We start from the raw sequence: 15,452 nt of genomic DNA, 5'->3' as shown, positions 1-15,452 counted from the left end.
CGTAGTGCTGTGTGTTTAGAGTGCAGGATCTGCTGGCATTATGGAGGTGATATTTATGTCGCAGTGATGTAGTTGTTGCTCGCTCACAGCCATACCAGACCAAGTGTATCATAGTATTGGACAGACTCAGATGACAGCAAACAAACACAAACTGTAATCAGAGTCGTCTTGAGCTCTCTCTCTCTCTCTCTTTCTCTGACACACACACACACACACACACACACACACGTAAATGATGGTCTGCAGCAGCAGTAGGAAGGACTATCTCACTGTCTGTGTATGTTGTGGTTGGCAGTGTTGACCAGTCGCCTCTAATGTTTGTTTTTAGTGCACTTGAAGCTTGTGCTAATAACAGCCAAACTGGGGGTGGAAAATGATATGTCTTATGTCACCTCAGCTGTTCTTCAGAAAAAATACATATGGTTAAAACAGATAGTATTTATTTTGAAATTTGCATTTCTATTTATGCATTTGTTCTGTATTTTTATTTTAAATATGAGGAATTACCATCTCAACCAAATAGTGATTTCCATATAGGTCCAAAATATAACCCAATATGTCACCATTTTTCAAGACTAATTTTTATAAATATATTAATAATAATATATGACAATAGCATGCAAAGAATGTTAAATGTGTGTGATGCAAACAAATCATTGAGTTTTGAATCTATTCTTTGAAATGGACAATGAACAAGACTGATTCTCGGAATTGAATTAGACTCCCTGTTAAAGCCATTTGTTTTTCTCCTGAATTTTAAAAACATTTAGGCCTGGTTCCACACACAGGGCTTAGATTAAGTCAGGGTTAGGCCTTAGTTAAAGCACTGATGGTGAGAGGACCCTATTGGAATTGCTCTGCTGTTTATTTAATGATTATTGATCATATAATCATATTTTAAGATATGCCTGTGAAAGTTGCTTTCAGTTAAGACGGCTCAAACATGCTTTTTGGTTTGAGACTTAAGCCTGGTCTGTGAAACCGGGCACTAAATTCTGTCGTCATTTACTCATCCTCATGTTGTTCCAAATCCATAAGACATTCGTTCATTTTTAGAACACAAATGAATCATTTTTTATATTCTCTCATCATTTTTGTCCATCCATTAAAAGTTCCTGCAACCAAAGATTTAATGCATCAAAAATTTAATCCAAATGAGTCATCTGAAGAGACACGATCACTTTATATAAGAAACCGATCTCATTTAGGTCATTTTGGGTCTGAAGATGAATGGAAGTCTTGTGAGGGTGAGTAAATGATGGCAGAATTTAAATTTTTGTGTGAACTATCCTATCCCTTTAACTTAACGGACAAACAATAAAACATTAAAATTGAGATATCCACAATGTTGCTTTTTATTACTGGCAGCAGAATTATTGTGAATATTGTATTTATCGCCCAGCCCTTGTGACTCATGGGATAAGTCATACTTAGTCCAAAGTGTCGAGACTGTTGGAATGTTAAGCCGCAGAGTCGCACAAAACCCAATATAAACTTCTGACTGACTGTTTAATCCCCTTTCAACACTCAATGTAAAGTGACCAATTATACCAATTTCATGAGTAAGTCCTAGAATGTGTAAATTAATCGGCTTTGAGCAGTTTGAGCTGATGTTTGGATTTGTTCTTCATTGTGGGACCTCAAATGGCTGGTTTTACTCTGAGGGTTTATTTCATCAGCTTTATTCTGAATGATAGCATATGAACAGATGAAACCAGTCCTAATGTGACAGTGCAGTCTGGATTCATTTAAAACATCGTAAATCAGAAAACGCCGTGTCTCGTGGCAGGGATCGAACACATGGTTAGATGGGGCAGTGCCAAGAGCATGTGTTGCATGTACTTGAGTGTAAACGTGCTTACATGCCTGCGTACACTAATGGAAAGGCATATGAAAACAATCCTGTTCGTTCTTCAAGAGGGGGTGGTGGTGTCGGCGGAGTTCAGAAGACCACATCCTGCTGAGTACTGTTGAGTTATTGCTTATGAGATCTTGTTGAGGTTCTCTGCTTTACTCTGTGAGGATCCTATGGGAGCCCAAGCAAGCTACAGCTAGCTCAGATCAGGGTTATATTTAGGTCATTTTAATCTGTAGGCCTGGGCCATGCTTTGATGTTGTCATTTTGAACCATATTGTACATCGGTGTAAATCCATTCCAATATACTGCTGCTTCTTCCCAATATCCTCTAAAGAGCTTTAGTTAAAAAATAATTATTGCTTCAGTCTTTTAAGCTGGTCTCTTTGGAATTCCTCGGTTTGGACCAGCAAAGCATTCAAAAGGCTGGTGTCTGATTCACTCTTTGTGAATGCACATCATGTTGCGCTAGCTCCTCCATGGCTGGCTGGGCTCTCATGCCCTTTGGGAGTTGTTTTTATATTTAAATAGTTGCATGAACTCATCAAGACTTCTGCAAGTCAGTTTTAACAAAACATTTACTTTTCTTTGTTTTTAAAGATGGATGAGACAACTTTTATGGATTAATAATTGAGTTTTTAATGTGTCTGTTTGACAGAAATTGGACGGGTACGGAAGGACATGTACAATGACACCATGAACGGCACAGATAGAAGGACTTCCGAGCTCCCGGATGCTGTGGGGCCCATTGCACAACTCCAAGAGAAACTCTATGTGCCTGTAAAAGAATTCCCAGACGTAAGTATTACTTCACTGCTATTGTAACTTAAATCAAGTTTTTAGAAATGTTTGGTTAGTAGCTACACTGTCAGAAACAAGTAAAAAAAAACGAGTTTGTTAGTGGGGCAGTACCCTTAAAAGTACACCTTTTGTATGCCACCCTAAAGAGCACATACCTTAATGTCGGGTTCAGACTACACGATATCTGCCCGATTTTGGCGCGGTTGCTTGGTGGAATTATGCAATGGAGGAAAGGTTTGTGGAGATATGGCAACAATACTACTGACTTTTATAATGTTTTATAAAGAAAAAACAAACATAATTTTATGTTTTTTTGAGGGACTACCAGGACAGAGTGAAAAAAGATAAATGCTGGCCAATGGTAGCAATGGTTGTTTACGCTCTTGTTTCTGGGTCAGATGCTAGTTCCGCCTTCTTGATGATATCACGCACATTGTTAACGACGGCAAGCGATGATTGGTTGGGAAGCAACGTGTAGTCTGACATGTTTCTTGTCCACGACACAACCAAAATGTAGTCAAAATTTTATAATCTGACTCAGTGACTATGATAACAGACAAAAATATTGTCTAGTCTAAACCCGGGATAAGATAATATGCACACCTAAGATACAAATCGGTCTCATTAAGGCTACTGTTGTACCCCTAAAGATTTATTTCGGACAGTATGGTTTCTACAGAATCAACACATTTATGCCAATGGTTTGTAAAGGCAGCAAGTAAAAAGTAGAAAACCATTTCTGACACTAATGACTCCCTGAATTGCAAAAATAATGTTTGGCCCCGTCCCAAATGCTGCCCAAAGTCCTTGCTGTTTTCTTCTAACTCATAGACTGTTGAGTAGCTGTTGAATCTCCATCAGTGTGGGCAATGGGCATGTTTATGCAATATTAAGGTCAATAAAGCTGCTTTAGAGAAGATTATTATTTTGATAAGATCATTGCCACTTCATGGTATTACTGGAAAAGTAATGTACCGAAACTGCCATTTTTACCTCCTGAAAATGTTTATGAGGGATTCAAATGCACCCCGACTAGTGCATGTAAATAAAGAGAGAGACATGTTTTGGTGTTAACACATGTTTTTTTTTAGATTACTCAAATGACAGAAAATTGGTAATTTGTCCATGAAAGCACATTTATTTCAAGTCTATAATCACAGGTGGATCCTCTGGGGTTTTTCTTGCACGTTGATTGTTTTACCTTAGACGTCGACTCAGGGGAGCATGAGAAGCCTGCAGCAGATTGATCCAATTAACTCGTCTCTACCAGGACAGCAATAATCAAATGAAAATAATTAGCATGGTAAATATTGCTTAATACTGCAAATCCTAGGCATTGTTTGACTCACAGCCTGTGTTTCTAATTTGAATACATTGTGGCTTTCAAATCTCGATGCAAGAAACTCTTCTCAGAAAACATAATTTATGCAGAAACGGTCATCAGGCCCGAGAGTGGATTACGCGAGGAGTCCAATCTGAAACATTTGTATATAAAGTGTTGGGATGTACGTTTCACAGTGGGCGATTATCTGTCTCGTTTGATCTTGAACAGATTTAGGGTTGAGACTGAGTTTAAGGAGATGTTAAGGAGACGGAGGAGTGTTTCTGGCTGTCAGCTCTCACGATTCTGCCATTTTAAAGAGCTGATAAGAGTGATAGTAGGGTCAGGGTTAATCGAGTTTGAATGAGAGATGCGTTACTGGGGCTTCTCTCTTATCTCCCGTTTAGTTATAATTAACCTCTGTGCATTGTCCTCTATATTAGGGTGAAACCCAACCAACTACTGACAGCACTTGAGCAAGTGTGCAAAATGAACTTGTTTGAAAAGTTATGTAGAGAAATTGGAACTCTTATAAAATGTAAAATATCTCATTCTGATGCTGTTCTTGCGTCAAGTAAACACATTTTGAAGAAAGAAGAGCGTTTGTATAGATTAGCCTGATGGATGACAAAACACAGGAACTTCCAACTTGATGTCAGGTGTCTAGTGTATTAAAATTTGATACATTTTGACAACCTGCTCAGAATTTCCCATTGTTGAGTGATTTATTGAGGTCACATATTCATAAAGCAACAAAGTAATTTGGAGTAGCACCCCACCAGCACCAATATGTCTGGGTCATGTGCAATATTATACAGTTATACAGTTATTGTGATAAATCAGGCTCAACAATAGGGATTTTTCAGGCCTATTTAGATCTGTAATTGCCTGGCCAACATTTTCAATGGCCCCATTTCAAAATAAGGTACATTTTATTCTTTGGCGAAATGTTTTAAAATAAATGTACAAAAATATGTTGCTGAAATAAAATAAAATAGATTTTTTTTAGCAAAATTAATTCATAGATATATAAATGTATATGATTGTTTTAAATTGCAATATAGCTGGATATTTTTACAATTTCAAATCATTTAAATAAACAAACTACACACTTTTGCTAGAATAGTGGCATAATGTGCAATACATTATTGATTTAGTTATTTTCAAATATTTCTATTGACGCTTCCTAGAATATTCTTGACATTTCAACATAACTGTCAACCAGCTAGAGTTGCCTTTAATCCACTACATTCAATTTTCAGTGTTCACGTCACAGAAAATCGAATGTTTGTAAGGTTTAAAACAAATGTACATGATTAGCAAATGTAAGATACTGTTATTCCCTCTTTTTTATCTTTTATTTGTTGCTTTGCCTCTACCTTTTTTCCTCTACACTTAGTTGGCCGTTGTCTTTTAAAGATCAGTTGGTGTCCAACAAATCTTATCTTATTTGCAGCCATCAATCATCAGGCTTGTTTTGAGAGTGGCTTTGCTCCCCTGTAATAGAACCAGAATTCCGATAATCCTGCGGGAACCTGTCAGGGTTACCACCATCCCACAACCAGTGCCAAGTGCGGGTGAGAGACATGCAGGTCACTGGCCTTTCTGTCCTCCGTCGCCTTTTGGAGAGAATGATCTAGAACATTATCCCTGCCTGCATAGTCTGTGTGAAAACAAATGTGGACTTTGATGAGGAGATGGGCGGGGTGGGGAATGATGATTAGATTTCTATTCTGCATGCTCTCACTGTTTCTATGTAAAGACCATTCAGAATGATTCTCAGGCCGTCGCCTCAGTCTGTCATCCTCATCCCACTCTTTTCTCTCTGGCTGTCGACTGGTAATGAGGTTTTTCCAATGCTTCATTGTTGTTCATTAAGAGCCTTGAACTTGTTAAAAATCACAAAAAAGACACTGTTTACTTTTTGTTAGGATTCTGTGACTTTCTTTGTCTTCTTAAAGGAATAGTCTACCCAAAAATGTATTTTCTCTCATCAATAACTCAATACGTCATCCCAGATGTATATGACTTACTTTCTTCAGATGAACATACATTAAAATTAAAAGTCCATATAATGGGTGTAAAATAAAAATAAAACCCCCCGTTGTTTGTGTTAATTTGAAAAACAAATCTAACCTTAACTGATCTATCACTATAAAGGCATTAAAATGTTTGGGGTTAGTACATTTTTGTTGTTGATTTTTTAAAATACTTTTGTTCAGCAAGGACACATTAATATTTCCACAAAAACATTAAGCAGCACAACGGTTTTCAACATTGATAATAATAATTATTCTTGACCAGAAAATCAGCATATTAGAATGATTTCTGGATCATGTGACACTGAAGACTGGATTAATGATACAAAAAAAATCAGCTTTATCATCACAGGAATAAAATACATTTTCAAATATATTCAAATAGAAATCAGTTATTTTAAATAGGTATAATATTTCACAATATTACTGTATTTTTGATCAAATAAAAACAGCTTTATTTTGTTTTTATTTCTATTTTCTTAATTTTTACCCCAATGTCCACTTATAATGTTAGTAAAGCGTATTTTTGTGCTGTAAACAATAATATATCCACCCACTATCCGACTCTTCGAAATGAATGTTTTTTTGTTGTTGCTGTTGTCCCTTTGTTTTGGAAATTATACACTAGCAGTAATTTCTGTCATTTATTCTGTGCGGTTACGTAGACCAGCGGTGACTCATCTCACTGTTACACGGCTTACCAATCAGAATGACAGAAGGTAGCAAAAAACATCTTGACTGACAAAAACGAAGTTCACGAAGTCAACAGTTGCACAAACATTGCCTTAAAACGACAATAACACAAGGACACAGACAGACAGACAGTGCCATCCACACAGTAGTTTGATGAGCTCAACTCTAAATATACAGCACAGAGAGCCATCGGCCCCCAGCAGCTGTGAACGGCCCGCCAAGACATGAGCTTTAAAAGGAAGAGAATGCATTGTGACCCTGAGAGAGATGCAGCTGCCTGGCTTATCACTCAACCCTTGTGACAGATAAGGTTAAATGCTGAAAGCGCGGCGCTGCCACTGGCCCACAAATGCCAAAAAGCACAATGTTCTGGCCTCGCGACTGTTAAAGGGGCAGCGCAATAAATCACGCCATGGGTCGAATCAAAGCTTTAGTAATCATTCAGCATGCTTGCCTGGTGGTTTCCCTACGAAGACGTCGAAAAACATCATTTATAATCATCATTGATTGTGGAAACGGTTCAAACCAACTTGGTTTTTAAAAATAGTATGTCGATGTAAGAATACAAATTATTGTTGCCGTTTTACTTTTAAAGCAGAAATCATGTAGAAATCAATTGAAACATGAATTTGGATTGGACTAAAAAACAAACAAGCAAGTACTTTCGTGTACATCCTGTTCTTATTCCAAGTAAAATTGGCTGTTAAATATGGTAGGTATTTGTTTATATGACTCTTTGACCCCTTTGTTAGGTTAAATTTGTTCCATGTGACTTGTGTCAGTGCAGGAATAGGGTGGAGCGGTTAAGGCTCCCCCGTGGCAAATGGTACATTCCAAAACCACATTTGGTCTCTAGATGTTCCCCTTTCAATAAAAGGGGGATTAAGCATTCCTCACATTCTGCCAGGGTTTACAAAGTCCCTTTGATTAAATTATACAATTATGTTACCATGCTGCAGTTTACGTCGAGCTCTGCCAAAACTTCCATATGGGAGAACCATTAGCTGAGGGGATGATGGTCTGTCTTTTGTAACCTTGAGGATGTGACTGTGGCTGCCTCTGCCGCTCTAGTTTTTAAAGGTATTTTTTAACCATGTTAAATAGTTTTATAATGACTAAAATATCAGAGCAATGCGCATTAAAAGTGAATGCGTGTGCACGGTGATAAAGCACACATCATTTAGTCACGGCGAGACGGCAACACAAATGATTTCAGCTTTTCAGCACTCGGATGCTCATACCAGATGTGTAAAATGCAGAGGTTTTCCATTGAAAGAATTCTCTTGTTTTCCTTACCTTTTGATGTCTCTTCACAGTTTAATTTTGTGGGGAGAATCCTGGGGCCCCGGGGCCTGACAGCCAAACAGTTGGAGGCAGAGACGGGCTGCAAGATCATGGTGCGAGGCAAAGGCTCCATGAGAGACAAGAAGAAGGTGAGATCTTCTTTTATTTTGCATTGTACTATTTTTTTACTTTTCTTCTTTTGTTTCTATTTACGGTGTTTCCGTTTTTATTTCAATATCTTTTTCTCTTTTTAAAATATTTTTCTTTCTTTTTTCTTTCATAATTAAAGATTCATAATTAATGACAACATGTTTTTACATTACTTTAACTCATTAAAATAAGTTGAGCAATTTTCAACATTTTTGTAAGTTATACAAGATTAAATGATTATAAATAAGTCAGTTTAATTTCATTTAAGTTAAATGACTCAAACATCCAAGTTGAAGAAACATCTTTCTTTCTTTCTTTCTTTCTTTCTTTCTTTCTTTCTTTCTTTCTTTCTTTCTTTCTTTCTTTCTTTCTTTCTTTCTTTCTTTCTTTCTTTCTTTCTTTCTTTCTTTCTTTCTTTCTATCTTTCTATCTTTCTTTCTATCTTTCTTTTTCTTTCTTTCTTTCTTTCTTTCTTTCTTTCTTTCTTTCTTTCTTTCTTTCTTTCTTTCTTTCTTTCTTTCTTTCTTTCTTTCTTTCTTTCTTTCTTTCTTTCTTTCTTTCTTTCTTTCTTTCTTTCTTTCTTTCTTTCGAGCTGTGTTTTTACTGCATGTTTTATAGTGACGAAGACCATATACTATCTTTGCGACAGCGCATAACTAATAGATACCAAATGGTAGTAGACAAAATCCAGGCAATTCCATTTTAATGGAATTCCTGACGGAGTCTGCATGGCCTTCCCAACTGTAGAGCTGAGGCAGACGATCTGCCTGCCTCCAAGGCTGCCTGACACAGAGGAAAAATGACTCGCATTAAAATGAAAATGAGTGCCATTAGATAAAGGAGAATGCTCTGGATTTCAAGCTCAAAGAATACGGTTTCACTTCCTTGCAATGCGTCATCCTACACCATTTAGCCCAAGTTTTTAGGTACGAGGAAGTATGGGCATGTTGCAAATATCCAGTACTTTAAACTATCAAAATCAAGAAAAGAACAAATAAACAAGAACAGAACAAATAATTCTACAAAATGTTGTAATGCTTTAATGGCATTGCATTGGTGCATTTCTAAAGTGCTTGATGTCATCCTGTTTGATTTCAATGTGGTATACAGACTCTAGCAACTACCGTTTTGAGTCCAGGCCTGTTTCCCACTCCCACACACCAAGCCTGTAGTAGTGATCCACAGATGGATCATAAAATGTCTCCTTTTTACATAATAGAAATCACTTGTTTCATCAGTTTGAGATTTTTGAGGAAACACCATCTGTGTTTATTCCTCACAGCGCAACTTCTACTGCCTACACAGGCTTGCGCATAAAACATTAAGAGCATACACGGTAAAATATTGGGTTAGACACATTGATGAGATTCAGATTGATGGGGAATTAATGGAACACAATGAGCTGAGATGCCTTAGGCAAAGTACCATTCTCTCACCGTATTGCACAATCTGTGTCTATCACACCAGAGATGCTTATAAAGGCTGTTTCGTAGTGTGGGTCAAGATGGAAAAACAGACTGGTGGCTCAGCATTCTTTGCCAGACTAGTGTTGCACATCTAGGAAGCGCAGAACACACAATCGAAATGGAAAGTTTAAACCTCAGCTGTTTCCTCAAGTTTGACATAATTGTTTTCTGACAGCAGTGCAAAAAGCTGTTGTCATAATAGCATGTCAAAATTAAATCTGTGAAGTTTTTGAGTACTGTGCTAAAATGAATGTTAGATTATGAAACCATCAAGCCCTCTAGTGTTCTGCAAACTATTTTTCTGTAACACTGAAACTACTCTGACAGCAGAGCGAAACTTGTGCATAAATCTTGTGAAATATTATGGCAATCAAGGAAGCGAGAAAAATAAGAAAAGTTGCAGCCAGGGGCAAACAAGTCATGCGTCAAATGGAGATGCCATCTGCATCTCTTCTCTTTCTCTAAATTAGATTTACTGTCACATTTCCTGGAACAAACAAATAATAGGGTTAGGTTTTTTTTGGATGTGAAAGGCGTTCGTAATTAAAGCATGAATTTATCCAAATATTAAAATGGTGTTGGTTATTTACTCACCTTCATGTCATTCCAAACCTGTATGACTTTATTTTTTTCTGTGGAAAACAAAAGGATAAGCTAAGCTATGAAAGTGGATGGGTACCAGGAACTGTCAGGTTCCAAAAGCAAAGCAAAAAAGCACCATACAATAAATTTAAGTAGTGTTATGCTTCAAGCCATTCAATTATCTGAGGAACATCTTATGGTTTCATTTTATGGAAAAGAGCAACTTGGATATCCTTTCATATTTTGAAGTAAATGATGGCAGGTTTTTTTTTTGGTCAATTATTACTATAGCAAACTTCTACGTTTATAATATCACATGACATGACGCAATAGCCTGTTTATGCTGTATGCTGTAATTTTGCAAAAGCAAAATAAAGATTCTAAGTTTGAGGGAAGTTTGTGTACAAATGAAAATCGAAAATAGACCAAATGCACCATTAGGTTCACAATCCTTCTATGAAAGCTTGCTAAAATCGTGTTGATGTGAACTTTCTGTAATTTACAGCTTGTGTTGGATTGGCCTTTTACATTCACTGATGATCTATAGCTGTTATTAACTTTTTCACACTTTGCTGTGTTGTGCACAAAACTGCCGACCCACCAAAAGTAGGCCAGAAGAAGACCTCTATGCATTGTGCTGCTGCTTAGACTTTTTCAGAGTCAAAATTACAGTTATTATTAGCACATAACCAGCTGTGCTTAAGACTGCAGCCTTATCGGATGCACATATTTGATCATCTAATTACTCTGTCTTGAGGAGGTGGCAGCCACTTATTAGCAAATACAACGCCACCAACTGTGATCTGAAGCTGGCGTCCCCTGGTCAAGGATGAGGCCGGGCCGTCTATGTCTTTGTTACTCTCATTCAAACTTTTCCCTTGAGGCCATGGTGATGTCTGTGATTGCTTGAAGTGGGAACCTCAGAAGGCAGCGAGCGAGTTCACAGTAATGGATTGTTCTGTAGGCCTGAGCTGTGTCGTAAACATAAGCCCCGCTGTGATGAAAAACCCAGCTGGAGACAATGCATTCAATAAGGCTCAACGCCCCATTTCTATGGCAACAGGATTGTCACTGCTGTTGGCGGTCTGAACCCTGAGATAAACCGACAGTCACTTGTTTCTAAGCTAACTGTCGCTAAGTGTTGATGTTTTAGGTTATGTCCATGTTTAGCTGTACAGTTGGAATACGAGTCTGGAAAAGTTTCCATGGAAACTGTGGCACTGCGTATTCACAGGAAGCGGTCTGTGCGCTCATAGGCAATTGATCCAAAGTCTTACAAATGTCCCTGGAAAATACTTGAAAAAATGTCTTGTTGGAAATGTGGCCTGGCCGGTTGTGCACGTTCTCCGACACGTCTTCTTGTAGCTCTTATGTGGGCGGATCAAGTCATTTGCCAATCTCACCCCCACCTCTTTCTCACTGTCATTTCCTGTCTTTTCTCTGACTGTCCATGACTTTATTTTTTAGCCTTTTTGTCATTTTAAAATCCTCCCTTGCAATTCATAAGTTTGAAACCTCTTGTCTGTCTGTCTGTCTGAAGAAGTGTCTCCCTTCAAGAGTTTGAATCTATCTATCTATCTATCTATCTATCTATCTATCTATCTATCTATCTATCTATCTATCTATCTATCTATCTATCTATCTATCTATCTATCTATCTATCTATCTATCTATCTATCTATCTATCTATCTATCTATCTATCTATCTGTCTGTCTGTCTGTCTGTCTGTCTGTCTGTCTGTCTGTCTGTCTGTCTGTCTGTCTGTCTGTCTGTCTGTCTGTCTGTCTGTCTGTCTGTCTGTCTGTCTGTCTGTCTGTCTGTCTGTCTGTCTGTCTGTCTGTCTGTCTGTCTGTCTGTCTGTCTGTCTGTCTGTCTGTCTGTCTGTCTGTCTGTCTGTCTGTCTGTCTGTCTGTCTGTCTGTCTGTCTGTCTGTCTGTCTGTCTGTCTGTCTGTCTGTATGTCTGTCTGTATGTCTGTATGTCTGAAGAATTGTCTCCCTTCAAGAGTTTGAATCTATCTATCTATCTGTCTGTCTGTCTGTCTGTCTGTCTGTCTGAAGAATTGTCTCCCTTGCAATTCATGCGTTTGAAACCATCTGTCTATATGTCTGTCTGTCTGTCAATTAGTTACACGTTTTAATTAATTTAGCTTGCATTCAAATTCAAGTTGCAATTCTGCGTCCTGTTTCACACATCAATTCAAATTTGTGAATTGATAAAAAAAAAAAATCATAATTCTGCTTTGAATAGCGCACACAGCCCTGGTTCTCAAATGGTTCTTCTGTTTTCATTTGAACAGGAAGAGCAAAACCGAGGAAAGCCCAACTGGGAACACCTGAACGAAGACCTGCATGTCCTCATCACTGTGGAAGACTCTCAGAACCGTGCTGAGATCAAACTCAAGAGAGCCGTCGAGGAGGTCAAGAAACTGCTTGTCCCTGCGGTGAGTGATTTGTCCCTTTGATCTCCTGACCTTGTGTGTATTTATTGAGAAGAGGCTTCAAAAAAATGTGTAGAGTGGAAAAATCCACATTGATTTGCAAAGAAGACTCGTGGAGAAGCTGCTTGGGCACTGATAAATATATTTACTCTGAGGAGAACACTCTTAATCGAAAGAGCTGCGCTCAGCAGGTTTTCTGTGTTCCCGCTAGTTGCTCTGCATCCTCAGACAGGTAAAATGTGAGCAGGGAGCAGAAACAGAGGAGTTGCTTTCCTCCATGAGAATGAATTTGGAGCCATTGAGCACACATGACTCCAGATGTGCAAAGGTGAGCACCGTGTGCAGTTTTAAATAGGCTTAATTACCTTTGCTTATAAATTAATGAGGAGCTCAGTACTGAAGGGTCAAGACTCAAAAGATCCCCACAGGGGACCAACAGAAGTCTCAGCATTGCCCTGGGACGCGGAGCTGAATGCCAATTAACCTTTGGGTCTAAAGGAAGTGACAGCAGGTTAGGAGGAAGTGCCATTAGAAGCCTAGTGAGATTTGAGAGAAATGTTCTTTTTCTGTAGTGTTTTTCACAACGGTTTTTTCATTTGTAAAATAGCTACGAGGTCAGACATTGAAATATAGCAATATTCTTGCATCAGAGTTATCTAATCATATCTGGATACTGTAGATTGAAATGTCAAGAAGAACAATTGACTTTTTAAAAGTTTTTTTAGGACTTTACACTAAAATGTAATATTAAAGTAAAAAAAAATTTAAATCAAAATTGGTCATATTTGCTTTAATACTATTTCCATGTCATCTGAAACTATTTTGCTTTGTCGCTTAACATCAAAATGCCTTCTTAAAGGTATAGCGGAGGATCTTTCCTAATTTTAGAAAAGACCCGCCCTCTCCTATTTTTTTTTTAAAATGCACATAGCAGTGATTTTAAATGGATTTCTCCAAATAGCATGCATCAGTGGGAAGCCCAACCTGTGCTTTTAGCGCACGCCAGCGTGTGAACGGCCTTCCGTAAACATATCACCAGAATGATTGACACTTAGGTGGACCAATAGTATAGGCTACCCACCCGGAAAAAGAAAATATACCTTTAACTTTAACTTTTTTTCTTCGTTTTTTTATCCATCAAGTAGAGACATAATCCAGTCAATGACTTGATATTATTCTTGTTCTATACCTTTAAAATGGGTTGCTTAGTTTTTTTTCTCAGTTATTGTTCCATTTCACTCAAAAATATGTAACATTACAGACTTATTGTTTGTGCTGGTATTGTTCACATTTAAATTTATTACAGAAAATGATTTTGAACAGATAATTTGATGATTAAAACACACAAAAAAGGCTAATTCAAATATTAATAAACACTGTAATAGTATTTCAATAATAATAAAATAATACTGTTGCAAATTATGTTTTGTTAACTTTAAAGTGAAGCATTTCTTGGGTCTGTGGTATTTCTTAAGATCAGCTATTTAATGTAGAGAGCAGAATAGAGTTAGAGAATGGGATTGAGGAATATTGTGTAATTGTGGACTGTAATCCCTCCTCGGCTGTCAAAGAGAGAGGGTGTCTGGACTCCCTGTGGTGCTACTATGGAAACCCTCTTGGGATGCACTGATCCTTGATTGACAGTTGTGCCCTTTCTCTGCAATGGAACCCTGAATGGGGAATAAGCTCTTTATAAAGTTTAGCACTGTTTACTCCAGGAAGCTCTCGTCTTAAAGGTAAACCCACTGCGTTTGTGTTTGTCTTCATCAAACCAGCCTGGGGAAGTGTTCAGCTTCTTTTTTTTTTTTTTTTTTTGGGGGGGGGGCACTGCCTACTCATTTAAAGCTGTGAGAAATTTGTAGATGTTGCTTTTTGTAATAAAGTAGTGTTCAAAGATAATGTTTTGATATTTATTTTGAATTAAATTTGATCTGTTTTAGCCAAGTCAGTGACAAGTCATGCACTTCTTAACCATTTCATATTTCAAACATGTTGAATGTTTCACTGCCAGTGTAGAAAAAAAGTTATTGTGGGGCGTTTGTTTTCCAGCTCAAGGCCCAAAACACATGGAAGACATCTCTTCCCCTCCGAGACTTAGAATATCTAGTCTTTCTGTCTCACTTGGGAGAAAAATTAGTCTCTGCAATTATATATCAAGATATAAAAGAATCCCCATAGCAACCAATCACTCTCTAAGCAAATTCATCCCATTTGTTTCTTTCCTGAAATTAATGGTGTCTAAACTAAAGCTTTGGCATCCAGTATATATTTTTTCAATGTACTTTTTTTATAACCTAAATATATGGATCAGTGTCCATATGTTTCATTAACAGTTCATGCTAGTATTGTGTATTTATCATGCAACTGTAGTTTCCGTAGTCTTAACCCGAAATACCACTTTATTTTACTTTCTGCTTTTCTATATTTTTGATGACTGTGGTGGCTCATACCAACTTATTATTGTATAATGAAAAAATATAGTATGAATGGGGGATATACATTGTTTATCTTGTGTTAGTTATATTCTTACAATGCATGTGTATGTTAAGTAAAGTGGGACGGTAGGCCTACTTGTATGTTTCAACCATTTTTGAGAAATAAATGAGCTTGGTTCAAATCCCTGGGTTGTGGCTTCATGACCACAGATGTAGGTCCCATGACCAAATCAGTTGAGAACCACTGATTTATAGTATATAGAGTTTTTAAATGTCTTTTCATAACAGGTTTGAGCTTGAATTGTGCTCTTCCACCATTTTCTGCTAAAAGCTAATGGAAGAGAAGTTAATTTCACGAGAATAATTAATATTTTTCTGCAATTTTT

At 37.4% G+C, this 15,452-nt stretch overlaps 1 protein-coding gene across 9 annotated transcripts in view; it reads left to right on the top strand.

The window, feature by feature from the left end:
- Positions 1–15,452, top strand: part of qki2 (QKI, KH domain containing, RNA binding 2) — a 37,103-nt gene that overhangs the window by 10,668 nt on the left and 10,983 nt on the right. For all 9 annotated transcript variants that reach the window (XR_013795557.1, XR_013795558.1, XM_079594417.1 and 6 more), the window contains exons 2-4: positions 2,514–2,653; positions 8,026–8,142; positions 12,491–12,634. Coding sequence is in view for 7 of the 9 variants with exons in the window: in XM_079594417.1 (XP_079450543.1) it covers positions 2,514–2,653; positions 8,026–8,142; positions 12,491–12,634 (401 nt within the window). In the remaining 2 variants the exon portion in view is untranslated. The remainder of the gene's footprint in view (positions 1–2,513; positions 2,654–8,025; positions 8,143–12,490; positions 12,635–15,452) is intronic.

The sequence above is a fragment of the Phoxinus phoxinus genome (genome assembly GCF_949152265.1).
Source record: "Phoxinus phoxinus genome assembly, chromosome: 21".
In the NCBI taxonomy this organism is placed as follows: Eukaryota; Metazoa; Chordata; class Actinopteri; order Cypriniformes; family Leuciscidae; genus Phoxinus; species Phoxinus phoxinus.
This window is presented reverse-complemented; position numbering and strand designations above follow the sequence as displayed.